At 36.3% G+C, this 21,927-nt stretch overlaps 1 protein-coding gene across 1 annotated transcript; it reads right to left on the bottom strand.

Moving 5' to 3' along the window:
• Nucleotides 1-338: 338 nt before the first annotated feature.
• cyld3 (cylindromatosis (turban tumor syndrome) 3) lies at nt 339-21,756 on the bottom strand. The gene is made up of 16 exons (XM_028474733.1): nt 21,277-21,756; nt 16,913-17,030; nt 16,669-16,832; nt 14,243-14,722; nt 13,016-13,121; nt 12,492-12,940; nt 11,489-11,654; nt 10,989-11,130; nt 7,674-7,796; nt 7,482-7,573; nt 7,339-7,402; nt 5,766-5,964; nt 4,563-4,671; nt 4,358-4,476; nt 2,987-3,194; nt 339-950 (listed from the first exon to the last, which is right to left on the bottom strand). The coding sequence occupies exons 1-16, from the start codon at nt 21,445-21,447 to the stop codon at nt 766-768; spliced, it is 2,895 nt and encodes a 964-aa protein (XP_028330534.1). The 5' UTR covers nt 21,448-21,756; the 3' UTR covers nt 339-765.
• Nucleotides 21,757-21,927: the final 171 nt, after the last annotated feature.

Here is a 21,927-nt window from a genome sequence, read left to right as displayed (position 1 = left end):
TTTTAGAATTCAACCAGCCAAATTTAATTTTTCAAAAATAGTAAAAAAAATGTTAAAAACCCTTAGATAGTTTTTTTTAAACATATATCTATATATTTTCCTGTGAAACATGCATTTCACAGCATGCATGTCAAAAGAAAATGTTCTTTCAAAATAAAACAAGTCCAAGATGAGATACATTAAGTATTTATTATTATTTATTTATGGCCACCTGTCTGCGACCCACGAGCTGGTTAGCATTAGCCGTTACCGTGGCAACACAAGAGTTTTAAGCCCCTGTTAACCATTTGATACTATAAATAAAACCAAAAAAGTTATTTAGAACAACATAAGGCCTTTATTTTCTTCAATAAAAACACACTAATGTACATCAAATGATATTTTATCATTTGTGGTTTTTGTAAATGTACAACTTCATGTGTGCTTTGTTGTTCACATTCACTTTAAAGCAGCGGGTGTTTCATATACATGACACGGAATCAAAAGTAGTGCAAGTGTGAGTGTGTACAGAGCAGTGTTTGTTCATAAGGCACATTGATTACATGGCATACCACGTTATTGATTTGTCAATTCCAATATCAAAAGGATTTCCTATTTACAAATATTCATATTTGTATAAGTGTACTGAAGTGTAAAATCTCTGTTGTTTTCACAAACAGCAGCACAGCGGCAGCAAAGGCACATTTTTTGCATCTTTGATCATTTTTAATGTCTAGAAGTGAGACTTTAGTTCCTAACACTCCTTTATGTTGCGGTTGTTCTGCATCACTTGTACAGGCTCAGCTCAGGGCTGTGATACAGACACATGTAGGCGTCGCACAGCAGGCGGCGGCTGGTCTCCCCTAAGGAGGCGGAGTCTACTCTGCTCAGCTCCTCCTCCGAGAGGCCCAGGAAACGCCCCACCTCAGGACAGGCCTTCACCTGGGGCACGTTGAAGCCGTTCTCACCACCTGAGAGACGACGACGAGGGAAAAACAACTCGGAGTTACTACTTACATAAATAGTTCAATTTAAAAATAATGTATTTTTTAAACAATTTAATTATTATATTCTTTTTTTTTTAACTAGATTTATATTTGAGGAAGTGATAATATCGAATACAGTAGCTTGATATTGTGTTTTAATTTGAAAAAGAATAATAATTCTGAAAGTTACAAAAGCACACACACATATACATATATATATATATTTATTTATTTATTTTAATTATTTAATTAACTATTTAATTTTTTTATTACATTTTTCTTGACTAGATTTATATTTGAGGAAGTAAAAGTATAGATTACAGTTGCTTAAGATTGTGTGTGGCGTTTTAATTTGAAAAAGAATAATAATTCCGAAAGTTACCAAAATATATATATTTTTTTTATTTTCATTTTTTAATTAACTATTTAATTATTTATTTTGCCATACCGTTTTTTTTATAGCAGATTTATATTTGAGGACGTGAATGTATAGAATACAGTTGCTTGAGATTGTGTGTGGTGTTTTGATTTGAAAAAGAATAATAATAAAAAAATTACGAAAGCATAACTAGATTTTTTTATTAAATTATTTAATTAACTGTTTGATTATTTTTTTTGTATAAATCTTTTTTAATTAGATTGATAGTTGAGGATGTGAGAGTAGGGAATACAGTTGCTTGAGTTTATGCAACGGCGTTTTAATTTGAAAAAGAATAATTATTAAAAACATAATTAGATTTTTTTATTATTTAATTTTTATCTGTGTTTTTTTAACTAAACATACTGTATATTTGAGGAAGTGAAAGTATAGAATACAGTTACTTCAGTTTGTGTGAAGGGGTTTTAATCTGAAAGAAGATAAAAATTACAAAAATGTAATTAGATTTTGAAAAATTATTTAATTAACTATTTAATTTCTATACTATATCTTTCATATAAAACAGCTTGGAGTCAAATTGAGGGTTCATGTTTGAATTTATTGTTATTATTGCTTTTTTCTCAGTTACAAATTAAATTTAAATTATTTTCTAATTGATCAGAAATAAAATTAAAACGTTCTTTGTTTTTAAAACATTTTTTTTTTCTGTACCCTTATTATGGAATAGACCAAAAGTTAAAGAAAGAAAATAAATAAATTACATTTAATGACATTTTTTTTTAATGGTGTGAAGATATATTAAACACCCTTAAAAAAAAAAAGGTTTTTATTGTGTTCTGCCTACAACACGCTAAAACCAATTCCTTGACCAAATTTTGGGTCCCAACCCCCAAGTTGAGAACCCCTAAATCAGACATAGGCAACTGGCAGTCCGGGGGCCACATGCAACCCATGGTCTAATTTTATGTGGCCCCCAAAGTAAACGTACAAAATGACAGAAAAATACACAAAACAAGAGCAAGATTACATTAAAAAAATATAAAGAAATACAACATTGTAGGAAAATACAGTAAAAGACAAGATAAAAATACAGAAAATACTCCAAAAACATACAAAAATGAACAAAACAACAACGGTAATACACAAAATTACTTCCAAAAATATACTAAGATCCAGAAAATGTCAACAAAAGCAGACAAAAAAACAAAAAAAACACAAAAGAATGACTCCGCAAACCTGCAGTAATAACAAACAAGTGAAACTACAACACATACTAAAAAAAAGCAAAATAACACACACACAAATACACAATATGACTCCCAAAAACATATATATTTACAGGAAAAATACACAAAAAGAATACAGAAATGCACAAAATGCTTCACAATGAGCAAGACAACAACAAACATACACAGAATGAGAGAAAAACATACAAAATTACTATAAAGACTATTTGTTCTTTTCTGTATTAATGCTCAGATTGCTCATTATTCCAAACGCTGACATGAATGTTGATCATGTGACCCTCTGATCAAATAAACACATTTTTTTTGGCCTCGCCGTGATAAAAGTTGCCCACCTCTGCCTTAAATAGTAATTAACTTAGAATAAATAAACAATGGACTACATGTTTGTTTTCTACCTTCTCTGTCGGCCATGCTGTCAAAGAACATCCAGTCTGTTTGCAGCGGCCCGTGTTTAACGAAGCTGACGTAGTGACTGGTTTCTATGCAGGTGACAGCGAACAGAGACATGAGCTGACGGTTGGCGTGAAGAGAACCAGACCATGACTCAGCAGGAACCACGATCTTCAGGGGAGTGTGGGACGCTCGCTTCCTGTGACTGTGGACCTACACATGAAGACAAAGTTTACACTTTGTTTCTGTTTGCCAAGTTTAAAAAACTAGAATTTATTGAAAAGTATTTTTTCAGTACAGACGATGTTTAATTTAATAACATTTGGTTTCAGTTTTGAAAAAATGTCAAAATCATTCTAAACGTTCCAGAATATTCCAAACTGTCTGAGAAACAAGTGTCATTTTAGTGACATTGTGTCCTAGTTTATCAATAAATGATTAAAAAATCTATTAGTTAAATTTTCCATTCAAAAATGTAAAAAAAAAAAAAAAAAAAATGAGCAGGATTTTATTTTTTAAATTTCACATATTTCTAAATTTGTATTTATTTTTTTCTTCAAACAATGTGTAAAAAAAGAGCAAACTGCTGTGGTGGTATGTTTGAATGAAGTTAACAATAAAGCACAATATAGTTAATATTAATAGTTGCTTTTTTGTTCATTACGGTACCATAAAAACAAACAAAAAAAAACGTGACTTTTGTACCGAGATACGTACCGAACCGTGGATTTTGTGTACCGTTACACTCCTATTGGTAATCTGTTACATTACAATAGTTTTTTTTCCCCAGTTAAATAAAAAATGTAAATGCATCATTTTTTTGTACAGATTTAAAATACATATAATATATATATTAGCTAAAGGTGAAAAATTGCACCAATCGGGAATTTATTTTTAAATTACGGTAATATTTAACGATTGAAATTTATTGTTATTATTGCTTTTTTCCTGAATGAAAAAACTAATCATTGTCAAATCAATCAGAAATAATTTTAAAACGTTCTTTCTTTTAATAAATACATAAAACACTCCAGAAGGTGACAAATGTAGACCACAAGGTGGCACTATTGTACATCTGACTATAACTGCAATGACAGCGCAGGCGTAAAGTGAAATCGCAAAATAACAACATAATTATCAATAACAAAAAGTGCTTTATTGGTGAATTAAAGCTTGATGTGTAAAATGAAATTATGAATTAAAAAATCTAAGAAAAACCTGACTTATAACTGTTGTTAAAAGTTATTAGATAAAAATGAGTTAAAATGGTTAAAACATTATAAAGAGTAGAAGAAGAACAATAAAGTGAAAACTGTCAAAGCAGAATGGTAATAGAAAGAGATATGATGATGATTTATTGTAGAGTGTGTGTTGACCTGTGTGTTGCAGGTGGAGCAGTACTGTTTCAGATGACCTGGAGTGATGTCGGTGTCATCGTAGCACTGTAAACACTCCCACTGAGCCACAGCCTGACAGATGCTGCACTGTCTCAGACCTGAGAACATGCAAACCACACCAAACTCTTTAGTTTTAACCAAATCCTCCCCCAGTATTCCCAGCATTACTTCTCCTCCAGCTCACTGTTATCCAGCAGGTCAGTGATGTCCAGGCTCAGCGACGGCAGGATGGCCTCAAACATCTTAAAGTCTTTCCCAAACCTGGGCATCAGCAGCAGGAGGCAGGAAGGAGCCTGATGGGGGGAAAGCAGAGCCGTGATTGGACGATACTCAGCTATGGATGAGGATGAGGAACAATTTTGATGGAGAAAATAATTTTGAGAAAATGAAGAATAAAGTCCAAATGAGGACAATAAAGTCGAAATTATGACATTAAATTTGAAATGTCGAGATTACAGTCGAAATTTCGAGATCAAAGTCGAATATCAAAATTGAAAAATCAAAATGTCGAGGATAAAATCAAATTGACAAGATTAAAGCCGAAATGACGAGATCAAAGTCGAAATGTCAAGATTAAAGTCGAAATGTTGAGATTAAAGTTGAAATGTCGAGATTAAAGTCAAAATGATGACATTAAAGTCGAAATGTCGAGACTAAAGTTGAAATGTTGAGAATAAATTCAAAATGACGAGATCAAAGTCAAAATGTCAAGATTAAAGTTGAAATTTTGAGATTAAAGTCGAAATGTCAAGATAAAAGTCGAAATGACAAGATCAAAGTCAAAATGTCGAGATAAAAATCTAAATGACAAGATCACAGTCGAAATGTTGAGATTAAAGTCAAAATGTCGAGATTATAGTTAAAATGTCGAGACCAAAGTCAAAATGATGAGATCAAAGTGAAAATGTCAAGATTAAAGTTCAAGCTTCGAGGACAAAGTTGAAATGTTGAGAATAAAGTTAAAGATTTTCGAGAATAAAGTCAAAATTTTAAGAATAAAGTTGAAACGTAATGTCAAGATTAAAGTAAAAAATACAAGATTCAAGTTGAAATTTCAGAAATAAACTCAAAAAACAATATCGTGAGGTTTGCTAATAAAGACTTATTACAATATTGTATTTTGAGTTTATTTTCTAAATTTAGAATTTAATCTTGTCTTTTTGACTTTATGCTCTGCATTTTACTTCAATTTTATTCTCAAAATCTATACTTTAATCTTGACACTAAATTTCAACTTAATTCTCGACATTATATTTCTTTATTCTCATAAAACCTTGACATTTCGATTTTATTCTTCATTTGTCCAAGTTTATTTTCTCACTCAAAATTGTCCCTAATCCTCTTCCGTAGCGAGCTAACGTCATGTGGTGCAGCTCAGCCCGTTTACCTCCACTAACTTCAGGCGGGCGTGGAAAAAGGACGACTCCAGGAGGCTCTGCACCGAGGCCACACGCATCCTGCCCGCTGACGGTGAGGAGAGGGGGATGGGAGAGCCGACAGGGGGGAGGACGGAGGCAGAGGAGGGAGGGAGAGATGGAGGGAACAGCTGGTAGAGGTGACACTCCTGAGGCTGCTGAGTCATCGACCTGAGGGAGGGAGGACATGTCATTAATCAGCAAAGATCCACAGCTTAGAAACAAATTAGATCTCAAAATGTGATCTAATACAAAACTCTGGATTTTCCGACCTCCAACTTGGAAGTGACTTTGAACGCCACCTGAAGTCGGAGCTCCTACTCGGTAAAGTCTGTTAAAAAAGAATCAACTATTCTAGCCATTTTTGAGATAATTCCATGAGCTGCTGCTGAACTCGTAAGTTTCGAGTCCAGAGTTGCCTTGAACACAGCATTACGTGTTTCTCAGTCAAATCGCTTCCTGATTGGCTACTTTTCGTTCCACGTCACAAATCATGGACGAGGTCATGTGATGGGAGACATCAGCTTTCCTTATTCACACACACACGCGAAGTTTTGCTCATAAATATTGAACAATTTTAATATTTTCGACCCGTTTCAGAGTCGATTCACCTCAGACTAAAGGATCGTCTGAAAAAACAAGATAATCTGGAGTTTGTGGTTCTTTTTTTAGGAAGGAGGAAAAATCAGGACAAAAACAGCCTGATTGTCTCCATGTGTGCACCCTGCTTAAGAGTTCCTGCAAACAATTTGTGATTAAATGTGAATGCGATCACGTGGCGCGCACAGAAAACCAACCAATCACTGGCCAGAATTTGGTGAGTTTTTAAATGTGAGGTGTTTGCTACTAATATTTACGGTGATGAACAAAATTATTTCATTGTGTAATAGTATAATAACAGTTCAAAAATATATCATTATAAAACTAAATAATAATATCAATAATTAATGATAAATAAATTATTATACAAAAAAATAATACAAATAAATAACATTAATAATAATAATAATAATAATAATAATAATAATAATAATACAAATAAATAAATAAAATAGCAATAATAAAAAATATTAATAAATAAATAATAAAAATAAATACATAATAATAATCAAAAATAAATAAAAACAGTATTATTAAAAATATTAATAAATAATGAAAAAAGTAAATAGTAATAATTAAAAATAAATACATGAAAATAATTATAGTGTTTTTTCTGGAATTTCTCACCGTTTTTTTTTTTTTGGATAAATGGGTTTTTATCTCAAAAACAACAAAAATAAGAGTTATTTGACGAGAGAAGACGAAACGTCTTTAAAATGAACTTTAAGCTTGTCCCGTTGCCATGACAATACCGTCTGTTAAACCAGTGCGGGCGAAGAGAAACACTCGGTGCCTGGAGGCATCACTTACACAAAGCAGTGACAAAAATGTGGGTCAAGATGAAAGAGCAGCATGTCCTCACGGAGGGTAGAGCTGTGTGTGTGTTTCTCTCTGTGTGTGTGTGTGTGTTTGTCTGTGTGTGTGCGTGTGTGTGTGTGTACACACCTGATCTTGAGAAGCGGCTCCACTCGGAGGAGCTGGAACAGCTTGTTGAGGAACTCCTCAGGATCTGAAAGACAGGACGAGAGCAGCGTGACCACATTCCTCACATTCATCACACACACAGCATCACACATAAACACACACACCTTTCTCCTGGTTGGTGAAGCCAGCGTTGATGTTGGCGGCCTCCAGCAGTCGTCTCAGAGCCATGGTCTTACTGGCACACACGTAACCGAACCTAAGTCACATTTTATTAAACACAGATCAGTTGAGTTCAGTTCCCAGTAAAACACCTTTGAGGTAAAAACCACACACTGGGACATGATAAACACACACACCTTCTGAGGGGGTTGACGATCTCACAGCGCAGCAGGTCCTGAGCCTCAGCAGAGCTTTGGTGACTCTTAGGATCAAAAGGCCAGTAGAGGAGCCAGTCTGCTGAGCTGCAGCAGGAGAACAGGCTGAGGAGAGCGGAGTAGAGTAGAGCACAGCAGTCAGGAACCACCATCACTCCTCCAAACTAGAGACATTCTGATTCTCTATGACAAGCATGTCTAAAGTCCGGCCCAGGGCCCACCGCATGCTTGATCAACCACAGTAAAAAAGTACAAAAATCTGTTTTATATTTCACCAGAAGATGGCAGTAGACCTGTGGTCGGATTCTTGCGTGTGAAGATACCTCGAACGGAGTAAAGAAAAATGGAACAACGGCAATAACTCCGGAAAAAATAATTGCCGCTTCTCATTTTCGAACTCCATCAAGGTATTGATACCCTGAAGCCACACAACGAATTTGGTTATCCTATCTTAAACTGTTTCTGAGAAAAGCTCGGACGCAGCTCAAACCTGTATTCCCCTTCACACTTTGTGGCGGGGGACAATCATTTATTTTGAAAATCTGTCATCCTCTTTGGTTAAATTACTGTCCCGGTTTTAGGTTTTAAAAATCTGGTCACCTTACCCCAGGGTGAACTTTTTAAACCGTGTCACGTGGCCTGAGATGTTGCCAATTCGCGACGCTTGCGCAAAGTTTGGAACATTAGCTAAGAAATGCTGAGCTTGTTTGGCACGACAAACTTGCGTGAGAATACTTTCTCTGTTAATAATATTAACAAGAATAGCGTGAGATAGGGGTGGGCAATGTGGAAAACCCCCCAAAAAAAACCATATCACGATTTTTTCTTCGTAAAATCACAATCTGCAATTTTTTTCATTCAGATCATTTAGACTACTTTCAAGTAAGGCTGAACGATTAATGGCATTTGCCATATTCTCGCGATATCATAAAACGCGATTTTCTAATCGCAACGGATGCGATTATTATTATTATTATTTTGGACCGACAAGCTACATCCTAATCGGCCCTGTTACAGGTATTTATAAGATGAGACAAGCATTAATACTGCCGTGCTGCCTGTCAGTCCTCCTTCAGAACCCACATGCGGACCTGACTGATGGGAGGGGCTACTGTAGACAGCGTTTGCCTCACTTCATGAGTAGGCGTGTCTGTAGACTCTATCCACACATTTATTATGGTTTTCAGCCAAAGAACTGCACATTACACTAAAACGCACGGCTATTTAAGCAGCTAGTGTGATTTTGAGTCAGAAAAGTGTGTGCCGCTGCAGAATCAGATGAGTTGTGTGTGTGCGCCATGCGGGGTTCTCCACGGCTTAGCCTAGCCAATAGTCCTCCGTGGCAGCCACGCTTCTGCAGTCTGACGCGCCGCCTCCGTCTGCTCCAGTGGCGGCGAGTGCTGGCAGGCAAACCAGCTGCTGTGTAGGCCGCTGGGTCACTAGGTTCCCCCACATCAGCCGTTACCGTGCCTCGGCTGCCAGCAACGTTTAGTTCGAGTAGTGACTTATGATCATATATCATCTTCCAGCTAAAACGTTAAGTTAATATGGCAAAACATGGATAAATCAACATAGTAAGCCTCGTTGTCACGAGCCAGTGCAGCAGCAGCCATCAGAGGAACAGCTCACTAATTCTACTTTTGCACAGTTTGTCATTGTTAAGTTATGTTTGATATGCTTGATTTGAATATTTGTATTGTTTCGATAGTTGGTTTAGTGTTTTGTTAATATAAATAAGTTATTTATATGGTATTTTTTACTGTTTTATTCATACATTTATAGTGTTTTATTTAGAACTATTTATTTTGTATTTTTCATTTGTGTGCCATATTGTTAAAAATGTTCAAAAATAAACAGATTGATGTTCATTATTTGTTTTTTTTTTTGTTATTTTGTGTTTTTCCATTGATTTAAAAAAGTAAGGTATCGATAAGAGTATGGATAAGAGTAGTAGTATACCCATCCCTAATGTAGAAAAGGTAAAGCCACAGATCTGTTTGCTTTATTGTTGTAATCTGTGCTTTAAAATTTACATTTCATATTTATTTAAAGTTTAAATAAATCTGAAATTGTTTATTATGAAACAGATTGATTTATTGCTCATTGAAAAGAGACAAAACAAGAGGCCCTTGAAAAAATAATCGCAATCACAATATTGAGGAAAAAAAAAATCGCTATTAGATTATTTTCCAAAATCGTTCAGCCCTAGTTTAAAGTTATTTACCAGTAAAACAAACCAATTCACCTACATAAAGTCATCACCCTTAATGGAAAAAAGAGATAAAAGATCATTTAAGTTAAGGTACTTTTCAAAAAAATGTTTTGATTTATGTAAGAAATTTATCAAAGTGGTACAATTAACATCAAACAAAAAGGCTGACAAGTTATTTTAGTCACACAGTCTTTTTACTTTGTTTACCTAAAGTGGTGTAGCATTAGCACCACTTGCTACATAACAATGCAGCATATCACCATTTGTTTTTGAGGTAACACACTCATGGTAATAAAATCACGTCGCTTGAAGGCAGTGGTGAAACGAATTATTATTGATCCGTGATCCGCACGCGGTCCGTGGATTAATTGACGAAAAAAGAAAGTTTTTATAATGATCCGCGCATCATTAGTAATGCCTCAATGAAGCCTGTTCCGTTTGCAACGTTTGTGTGTGTGCGCGCATGCGTTTGACTGAGAGCGTATACACTTACCTGTTTAAAGGATGAAAGTGCCTTATATTGCACTTGAATTTGTTTTGATGTGATTAACATTGGATTGACACCTCAAGTTAAATGTTGTTCGTATTTAAATGAGCAGAACTATGTTGCACTAAGTGTTCTACAAAGTAAATGGAGAGCAAAGTTATTCGTCTTGTCTTTTTCTTTTTTTTCTGCTGATCAGAAAAATGATCCGATCCGTGACTCAAAACCGTGATACGATCCGAACTGTGATTTTTGGATCCGTTGCACCACCACTTGAATGGAGGTCGCTTAATGTCACGTCATTTTCATTGATTTTGAATCTAATCTAGTCGCCTGAGTCGCTGAAGTCGTATTCAGTGTGAACACACTCTCAGAGTTAAACAAGTGTCTGAGGGTCCTAAATGAAGCGAATGTGACGTAATTTCCTGTGATTCCAGCGTAACTTCCTGTTTCCGGAAGTCAGGACAAAAAAGACTGTAATCCTGCCTTTCCTGGAACGTGATTGGCTGATAGTCCTGCCTCTAAACTGAGCGTGACACTGCTGTGGCGTAACAGAAGTGTAACTAAGTGTAATAACACTGTGTTAACGTCATATTTTCACCTGAACAGAGTTGCGTCCAGGTAGCAGGAGTTAAGGTGGCCTTGGATTCCTTTCTTCCAGCCCTCGTAGATCTCCTTGGCTTCAGCTCCGTCCACAGGAGGCGTGTGATCCTCCACACGCTCACTGCCCCAGTCTGCAAAGGCTATACACACACAAAGTTTGTCGTCAGTTATTGGCCATAAATGTATTCAATGCACCAAACACAGTGGAAACCTAACAAACATTTAGTGTATTTTTGTTGTTGTTTAGGATTCTTTGTGTTTTTGTTGTGGTTTTATGCATTTATGGAGTCATTTTGTTGTAATTTTGGATTCATTTTGTGTTTTTGTTGTGGTTTTATGTGTTTATTGAGTCAATCTGTGTATTTTTGTATGTTTTTTGTCATTTTGTGTACACACACAAATATGTCTTCAGTTATTAGCCATAAATCAAAAGTATTTGATCCACCAAACACAGTAGAAACGCAACAAACAGTGGGAGGGTAACCGCGTGTTTCCTACCAACAGAGTTGCATCGATCCACTTGATTGACGGGGGTCTCAGGGGCGGGGAACCTAGAGTCACGCCTACAGTTGCGAAGCTTGACGAACAGGCCTTTGTTGGGCGGGCAGCGGAAGTGACGCTCACCCAGGTAACTGCCGTCTGTTCCTGCCGACAGCTCCTGATCCTGATACACACACACACACACACACACGCACACGCACACGCACACGCACACACACATATATTTATACAGACAAAACTACACCCCAACACAAACTGACTCCCAATCCATCCAAACAGGCTTAGAAAACAAGTGGGAAAAGGTCAAACCGATTGTTAAAACAAATTGTAACTATGAAATTATAGCTACTGCACAGCAAAGGGCGGGGCCTGGCAATTTTAGCCAAAAGAAGACTACAGGTGTTAGCAGATTTCAAATGTCTGTTAAAAATATAGTGAGGAGAAAATTAGAGAAGGAAAGATAAAATGAAAAAGGAAGAAAAAAGAAAAGAAAAAGAGAAAAAGAAAGAAAAAAGGAAAAAAAAAGAAAAGGAGAAAAAGAAAGAAAAAGTCATTAAGACAAAAACCTAAAAATACACAAATTGCATCTAGACAGCATGGAGATGTTTGTAATTTGGTTTTTTACCAAACATTTACTGTCTTCATAAATGGAAAACTAATGTTAAAAATTCCATATTTGCATTGACTCCATTTTTCATTATAGAAAATTTTAAATAATTAATTAAAAAACAACCACAATGATGGAATTCATAATTTACAATAAGTTCAAATGTACAAACGTTTCTTCAGTGTTGGAGCTACAATTTGATGAAAGTTGTAAATCTGTAGCACACGTGGTTGATTTGTTGTGAATATTCAAACTTTAGAGGCTTCGTGTAGCGCCACCTTTAGGACGATTGACCTGGTTTTGCTACATTTAGTGATTGTTCACACATTGAAAGCAGGATTTCAGAAGAAGAAGAAGCAGCAGCACTGGTAGAAGTTGACATTGCGTTCTTACCAGTTCGATCCCAGCGACCGTGTCGATGACTCCATTAATTTGTCCGATCCAGCGAATCACTCCATACAGCGGGGGCTTGTTCACCTCCACCATGGAGCCCACCTCCAACTCTGCTCCGGCCTCCTCAAACACGTCTTCATCCTCTGCGTCGTCTGTCAGCGGTGAGAAGAGGCTGCTGGGGGCGGAGTCTGCAGCCTGTGGCGAGGAGGAGGGGGAGGGGCTGTGGGGTTTAGGAAGGGGCACAGGGGGCGGAGACAGAGGCTTGTGGGAGGGTTTGGGAGGAGGTAAGGGAGGGAGTTTGAGAGGAGCTTTGTTGGGAGGTATCAGGGCAGCCTTAGGGGTGGAGCCTGTGGGCAAGGTGGGAGGCGGTTTAGAGAAGGAGAGCAGGGCGGGCTTCAGGATGGATTTAGACAACTGCAGCGGAGGATTGACACGACTCGGTTTGTTTTCTGAGACGCACACACAGAAGCACAGGTTACACACAGGTCACACATGGGACAGATACGTGTGTGTGTGTGTCTCACCCGCTGTGACAGAGCTGGCTGGCAGCAGTAGCCCATAGTTGGATGAAGGAACGTAACATAATCGTTCTCCTTTATAAACACCGTCCCAGTCTCCAACAGGAGAATCCTGACATCAATGAATGAATGAATGAAGCTCAAATATCATGAACTACATCACAACAAAGATTCATGGCAGCATTTTAGAAGAATGACCAATCAAATCTGAGCATTAACACAGGAATCAACAAAAGGTTTGTGATTTTGTGTATGTTTGGGGGAATCATTTTGTGTATTTTTTGTCTCATTTTGTTTAGTGTGTTTTTGGAGTCGTTTTCTGTATTTCATTTTTCATTTTATGTGTTTGTTGAGTAATTTTGTATATTTCAGTGTTTTCAGAGTAATTTTGTATACTGTTGTTAGTTTTTTGGGTTCATTTTGTGTTTCTGTCATAATATCATGTAATTTTGTGGTTTTTGAGTCATTTTGTGTATTTTTGTTGTGATTTTTGAGTCATTTTGTGTAGCTTTTAAGGGTGTGTATTACCTGGCATCTGGCGATACCATTCGTATCTCGATGCATATGTCACGATACGATACGATATATCCCAATAGTAAAGTAAAAGGCGATTATTGCGATTTATTTTTTATATGTGACTTTAGATTTTATTGAAAAAACACAAGCTGGTCAACATGGCCATGTTTCAGTGAACTTCTTTGTGTAGTTACAATGTCTCCTGCAGTAGAAAACACTTTCCTAGTTAAATAAAGGTTAAAAAAAAAACATATACTGTATATATATACATATGTATTTTTTTTCAATAAAAAAAATCAATATGGATGCATTTAGAATCGATCAGAGAATCGCGCGACGCAATATTGCTATTGATCGCCAAAATTTAGAGTAATTTTGTGTATTTTTGTTACGATTTGGATTTTGTGGTTTTTGAGTCATTTTGTATAGCTTAGTTGAGATTTTATGTTGTGTTTTTGTGTATTTTTGAATTCATTTTGTATATTTTTTAAGTCATTTTGTGTCTTTTTGGAGTCCTTTCGTATGTTTTCGTAGTGGTTTTGTGTAATTTTAATGTGATTTTGTACGTCTGGATATATTTTGTGTATTTGTTCAGGGGGCTCTTGCTCATGTCTGCTACATAAGGTTTGAAACCACAGGCTCAGAGACACCTGTACCTACTGTATGCTCAGATTCAACATTTCTCATGTTTGCAGATAATCTAAATTTCTCACTGACCGCAACGATTCCAACATAAACTCCTGAGGAGGACCGTCCCGGCAGGAGCCCACAGAAGCAAACCTCCCCAGCATGCACTGCGTCTTCCTTCTGAAAGCAGACGCGCTGTTTGACCTGGAAGGGTTGCGAGGGGACGTGGCCTCGGACTTTGCTGTTTGCAGCCTCTCCCAGTGGACGTGGCGGGCTGCTGGGGCGGGGCTGCTTGAAGCTCACATGCCTGCTTTGATGCTGTTGCTGCTGGTGAGTGGCTGAGTGGTGGTGGTGGTTGTTGTTGTTGTTGTTGCCATGGTGACCGTTGGCAGCGTTGTGGTTGCGGTGGTTGCCGCGAGGCCTCTCATGTGGATCGGAGCCATTGGTGCTGGACCACTGGCGGGGGCGGATGTGACTGGCCGGGAGGAAGAGAGCACAGTCCTCAGGGCACGAGAAGAAAAGATGACCTTTAAAGGAACCGTTACCGATTCCTCTACCCACCGCTGAGCCCTGAAGGACACACACATTATCCAGGAAGTTCATTATTATACTGTATGTGCCATAGTATATAGTTATCTTAATGATGTAAATCCTTGTTTTAATCAAAAATAAAATGGGTTAAAAGTGACCAAGAATGGTGGAAAAGGTGGTGAAATGAGGTTTTAATAAACCACAGAAATTGGATAAAAGTTGCAAATTTGAGTGGCCAAAAACAGACAGAAAAAGTGGTAAAAAAAGGTTTCAAAGCATCAATATTGGAACAATTAGTTTAAACTAGCAAAAAATAAGCATGAAATATGGTGAAAAGAGGTTAAAAGTGACAATAATGGGTCAACATACACAAAATGACAACAAAAATACACAAACTTAAAAAAATTTAAGACTATTAACAAACTTAACATTTACACAATCATAAGAAAATTGCACAAATTCACTTTCAAAACATACATAAAAATACGCAAAATGATGACAAAAATACACATAAGGACAATAAAAATACACAAAAGTAACAAAAAAATTACCAAATGACAATAAAAGAACATACAAAATTATAGATAATACAAAAAAGACAACAAAAACACACAATGGCTCAAAAACCATATGAAATTACAGGAAAATACACAAAATGACAAAAAAAAAAAAAAAAAAAAATCAACTAAAGATTTGCTCAAGATGACTAAAATAATACAAAAAAACAGAAATTTACAAAATGATAACAAAAAATGACCAAATTAACTTTTTAAATGACAGAAAAACACACAAAATACAGAAAGTTTACCAAATGACAACAAAAATAACCAAAAGAACAATGAAAATTACAGATAATACAAAAAATGGCAAATAAAATAGGTTAAAAGTTGCAAATTAGAGTGGCCAAAAAGTGTCAATATTGGAACAATTAGTTTAAATTGGCAAAAAATAAGCAAAAAAAAAAAGTAAAAAGAGGTTAAAAGTGACAATAATAAGTCAACATAAACAAAATGACAACAAAAATACACAAACTTTAAAAAAAAAAAATACTAGATTATTAACAAAAATAACATTTATAAAATCATAAGAAAAATACACAAATTTACTTTAAAAATGTAGATAAAAATACACAAATGATTACAAAATATACAAAATGACAAGAATACACAAAAGCACAACAGAAACACACAAAAGTAACAGAAAATCTACCAAATGAAAACAAAAGAACATAAAATTACAGATAACATAAAAAATGACAACAAAATCACACAATGACTCAAAACCATATGAAATTAAAGGGAAATTCACAAAGAAAAAAGCAAAAATACAAAACAAAACAAACAAATATAAAATATGTAAAAATTTACAAAAAGAAAACAAAAATGCACAAATTGACTCAAAGAACTTTTAAGATTAGAAAAAAATATACATAAGGACAACAAGAACACGCAAAAAAACTGATTATTTACCAAATGACAACAAAAATAACTAAAATAACATACAACATTATAAATAATACATAAAATGGCAACTAAAATTATTTAAAAGTTGCAAATTAGAGTGGCCAAAAACGGACGGAAAAAATGGTAAAAAGGACTGAAAGTGTCAATATTGGAACAATTAGTTTAAACTGGCAAATAATGGGCATGACAAAATGTGAATGTGGTTAAATTGGCAAAACAAGTCATGAAATATGGTGAAAAGAGGTTAAAAGTGACAATAATGGGTCAACATATGTGACATTAGGTGGAAAAGGGGTGTAAAGGGTTTATAAGTGCTGAAGATGTCTTGAAAGTAGAAAAAATGTGTAGAAAACGTATTGAAATATGAAGGAAAAGTGGCAGAAATGGGAGTAATGTAGCAATAATGCATTAAAAGGAGCAAAAATATGGCAAGAAAAAGTGATGAAAATAGGTTAAAATATGGCAAGTTTGGTGCAGAAAAAGGGTAAAAATAAGCAAACCCCTGGTTTAGAGTTTCTTTACCTTTAGTTGGACTCCAAAATACACAGCATTGCTCCCTCTGGTCAGCACCCCAATGTACTTAAGCTCCGCCTCCAGCAGCTCGTCAGGCTGACCTACTGGTAACTGGACCCAGAGTGGGGAGCCAATGGGCAGAACAGAGAGCTGCTGGAGCCTCCTGGGATTGACTGGAACACACAAGCATTCATAAACACAGTGGGGTAGTGGATTTAAAAACCAGAGCTGGATGAAGGGAGGAATGTTCTACCCATCAGTCTGAGCCGAGCTTCTGGTTCTGACACCGGCTCCAGGAGCCCAGCCTGCTCTGTAGATAACTCCAGCAGACACTTCCTCTCTATTCTGACAATGACACCATTATCCAACATCTGAGAGAGAGAAACAACCAGAAACAAACATGGTTTCAGCAATGAAACCAAAAAAAATTATAATAGATGATGGTCAATTGACTTTATTTATAAGAGTAAAGTATTCCCAAAGAACTTCTCTTCATGCACTCGACAAAGGCGGTCATTCTCTGCTCCCTGTCACTCCCTTATCTGTCCTTGCTGCTGCTGCTTGTTTTGTCTTGTGAATCTAATAGGAGCCTCTCTCTACATCTCTATCCAAACACCAAAATTATGGAATTGATCAGTTGGTCTCTAAATGCAATCGACCAAATGTTTTTGACAAAAAGAAAGGGCAGAGGTGAGCCCGCCTGTCCAGACAAAACGTTTGCTGCTGGATACGCGCTTGAGTCCTGGCGGAGGGTAGTGTGTCTGTCCATTCTTTCAGTTGAGGACTTGGAAGACATCTACATGATTGGAATTATTATGGTAGCAGACATGCTGCTGATTGGAGCTGGCAGCTTACTGACGACGTTGGCAACTATTTGGGGAAGGCTGCCTGTCATTTCTGATGGATTGTGCAGGGCTCTTAATACTCACACTAATGTGATAAACAAACTCAAAAGTAAGCTACTTTGGAACGTTTACACAGAATTTGAAACCAACTTGGAGAAATTAAATGCTCGGCTGCAAGTTAAGGCCACTTCATTGGAATACTGCTGGAGATCAGGGGTGTATTCCATAAAGGAGGGTTAACAAACTCTGAGTCTATCCATAAACTCTGGATCAACATACCCCGCAATGGGAAACTCTGGGTATCTGATTCCATTACAGCTGGTATGAAGTGGGTCAATCAGCCCTGAGTATGTAAACCTTGGGTTGCTTACATGCATGCGCGCGAAAAAAAATGCCATCATCAATGGAGCAAAGATTACACGAGCTGCCATGGAAACCACCCGGAAGAGAGCAATATATTCACCCCGAAGGGTGAAATAAGCTGGCGTTTGCGGAATATGAGACTGTTCTAAAAGGTGCGTTCACACAGAAAGCCACTTCAGCAACTACAGTCGCTTAAATCGCCCGTGATTAGTCGTGCTTTTTGGTCGCTTCGTTACTTCATCGTGCCAGTGACATGACCACCAGGGAATAGTGTGAATAATATGAATAGTATGTGTCTGAGGAGCCGGGGCAGCATCGCTAGGAGGGCTCCTGCATAGAGAGCTCTCCCACTACAGTAGCTATAAAGACAGTGAAGGCTGCTTGATATCGCATCATTTATATTGATTTTTAATGTAATATAGTCGCCAGAGTCATCTCGACGTCCAAAAAAGACGATTGAGCTTGGATTCAAACCCCTGACGCTGCGCTCCAAGAGCGTTTCCTTAACTCGCTGCACCACGGTAACTTTCATTTCAATTGACTTTTTCCCCTTTACATTTGTCACGTTTGTACCCTTTACTACAGACGTCAGTAGGCGTTTTAATGCCGATCAACCATACAGCGTCTTTCCCTAAATCCTCTGTATCAACATATATGTGTAATAAAGAAAACTACCACTTTCAAAAAAAAAAAAATGTTAAATGTGTGGTCAGATAAGAGTGTCAAGGTACATTAAAGTTTTCCTGGAGAAGTGGTGTTCAGGTGGGCGGAGCCAAGTGAAAACCCAGGGTTGCTTAGACAAAACCTGCCAGCGAGCAGGTTCAGTTCACGGAGAATGTTACCATGGTGACAGACTCATAGAAAAACATACCACGCCTTCCAGAATGGGATACTCAGAGTTTCCCTCATTTGAGCCCAAACATACTCAGAGTTTGAACATAACCTGCTTTCTGGGATACCCCTCAGGACTAAAGGCTACCCCCTTCTCCTCCCCCTCTTCCCCTATGCCACCTGGGATTTTCTTTTCTGAACCAGCTCTACCTAAGGTCGTCACACGTCATCTGACTGGAAGGGATTATATTTCAAGGCCTTTGATGGTCCTCTGTTTTTGTAGTGACTGTTTTTGGTGCATGTACGCTGATGAAGTTTAATACTGTGATCCCCAATACAGAACTCAGTTTAGGACGTGCCTTTTGCCCTCTCCCTTTTCTTCTGTTTTCCCACTTTTCATCTAAATACGGGTCGCTGCCCATGTGGCGACCCACAGTTCTCCCGCCCCTGTCCCCCCATGTTATATGTGATTGTCTTTCGCCCCACGGGGATGAATAGTTTTTTCGGATTGTGATTTACAATATTGTGCACTGACCTCTCTATCAGATGATACATCAATATCAGAGACTATATTTGTGATAAAATGTTCATCTCAAAGGAAATTCACTTTTTTTTGTCAAAGAATCTCTTTCTCTGGCGTAACCTGTTTTAAATGATCTTCATTAGGTTGTTAATGATAGCCTGCTACATGTGGGGTTTTTTGGGAGCGGTCACAAAACGTCTCGTCTATAAACTTGATTAAAGGAAAGAAAAATGAATGGATGAGGGAAAATAAGTTAACTTTTTAAAAAATATATTTTTTCAGTATTTACAAACTGAAAATGTGATCAAAGCAAGAGTAATATATTAGAATTAAACTGCAGAATATATTCAATTGAAAACCATATGAATTTTTAACTTAAAAAAAATGCTCATGGAAAAATAAGACTTTCCAAATTTTTTTTTGTTTTAGCACATTTAGAAAATAGTGTGCTCAATCTTTTCATGTCCATGATAAATATATTTATTTTATTGCATATAATATGATTATAAATCTGATCATGGATAACATGTAAAAAGCAAGGGCTATGAATACTTCACATTCATTTGTTGCTTGAGTTGATCTGGACAAAGTTAAAAGACAACAAAAAAACACAAAATAACAATAAAATCACACAGAATTACAAAAAGTACACTAAAATGACCCTAAAAAATACACAAAATGACATAAAAACACACAAAACAGAAACAATGTTTCTCAGAATTTCCCATCTGAAATAGTGATAAAAAACAAAAAGTCATTTTTTTTTTAAACTAAACTTTTTTTTCCTGAAGATGTGAAACAGTCATGACTCAATTTTTTATTATTACTTTATTTTGTCATAAAAAACAAAAAATACTTGTTTATACCTGAAATGCCCAGGACTAATATATTTATGGCCGTGGCTACAGGTACGTTAATCGTATCCACTCTAAGCATACGCAGCGCCCCTCATTGGCCAGTTTAGGTCACGTGATAGGTGCACCACGTGACAAAGTTCTGTCAGTTATATTTTAGCTCATATTTATTTTTAGCTACCCCGCTAAACCCTTTTCTTTTAGCCCTAACCCTAACCCAGGAAGTACCCTAAAATTTAGATTTTTGTCGGATATGTATTTGTAAAGGTGGAATTTGCCGTATTAAATATGTTAAAATGAAAAAATATATAAGACAAAAGCCAGATTCGAACCAATGATAGCAGAAAGAAGAAACCTTGAGTGCGGTGCCTTATGTAGAAAAGGGGGCTATTGATACGTTTAACGTATCTCTAGACACTTTCTATATTTATTGTAATATAAATCTTTGTTTTGTAAACTAACATTTTTTAAATTTAAAATAAATACACTTTGACATAGGGAAAATATTACGGAAGCGGATTAGGAGCAATTTTGCCAGAGAAAATAATTTTGGGTAAATCAAGAATAAAGTAGAAATGTTGAGAATAAAATCGAAAAGACGATATTAACGTCGAAAATTCTACAAAAACTAACAAAAGAATATTGTTATTAAACCCATCTTTGAAGTATAGTTTAATGCAAATGAATCAATACATGGCATTTTGTAGACAGCCTCAATCTATTGTTTGACTTCATTAGCAAACCTTCCACTTTTATCACTATATTGTATTTTGAGTTCAATTTTGAAATTTCAACTTTATTCTCAACATTATATCTCAACTATAATAGAGAATAAAGTTGCAATATCAAAAATTAACTCAAAATACAGTATTGTGATAAAATTTCGAAGGTTTGCTAATAAAGTAAAATCTACAGAAGCAGATTAGGGCCAATTCTTTGTTAGTCAACCTTCGACTGTTATCACAATATTTTTTATTTATTTATTTATTTATTGGTCTTTAGTCTTTCGACTTTAATCTCGACATTTTATTTACATCTTATTCTTGAAATTCCTACTTCAATCTCGACATTTTGACTTTATTCTTGATTTGCCCAAAATTATATTCTCCATCAAAATTGGCCCTAATCCACTACAGTAAAAATATATAAACTTTTGTAGAGTGAAATATATAAATTTAACAGTGTGTATATGAATTAGTACCTTAACCCAGGCATGGTCTCCCAACTTCCTGACGGAATCCTGCTCCTGACACAGAAACCCCCTCTGAACCATGATGGAAGCTTCGTGCTGGTCTTGAACTTTCCGGTCGGCAGAGACCAAGTACATTTTAGGGGGGCGTCGCTTCCGGTGCGGCTCTTGAGGCGCTGACATCTTCGCAGGTTGTTTAAAAAGTTTTACACTTGAACCCAAGTTTTCATTATAATCTTAAAATATAAAACAAACTAAATTTAAAGTAAAAATAAATAAAAGTAAATGTTTGCGATCAAACTTTATGCGTTTGCTTGTATAAATTTACGAGAAAAAAGCGAAACGACGACACAGTACCTTTGTGAATGAATTAAAAAAAAGTTTTTTGAGTCATTTGTGAATCAAACTGTCTGTTTTAACTCACCAAATAACAATAAACGTCCACGTTTGTCTGTAAACATTTAGAGCAGCTTCAATAACAAACCGAGCGCTGGAAACAGGAAGTGGAATGACTGGCAGCTCCGCGACCAATCAAAAGTGAGCACTCTAAGCCAATCAGAGGGCTGTAAGGACGGGCCCATTGAAGGGTGGGAAAATCTACTTTTAGCTAAAAAAAAACATTTTTAATGAATTTTTTTTTTTTTAAAAAACCCCACAGAAAAC

Source organism: Gouania willdenowi, chromosome 18 (assembly GCF_900634775.1).
Source record: "Gouania willdenowi chromosome 18, fGouWil2.1, whole genome shotgun sequence".
In the NCBI taxonomy this organism is placed as follows: Eukaryota; Metazoa; Chordata; class Actinopteri; order Blenniiformes; family Gobiesocidae; genus Gouania; species Gouania willdenowi.
This window is presented reverse-complemented; position numbering and strand designations above follow the sequence as displayed.

What these genes read in the sequence shown, in the direction of transcription:
- cyld3 (XM_028474733.1), bottom strand. Translation starts at nt 21,447, where the DNA reads ATGTCAGCGCCTCAAGAGCCGCACCGGAAGCGACGCCCCCCTAAAATG. An exon ending in GAGACCATGCCTGGGTTAAG is followed by an intron (nt 17,031 to 21,276) that starts GTACTAATTCAT and finishes TCTCTCTCTCAG; the next exon opens with ATGTTGGATAATGGTGTCAT. An exon ending in TTTATGTTGGAATCGTTGCG is followed by an intron (nt 13,122 to 14,242) that starts GTCAGTGAGAAA and finishes CATTGATGTCAG; the next exon opens with GATTCTCCTGTTGGAGACTG.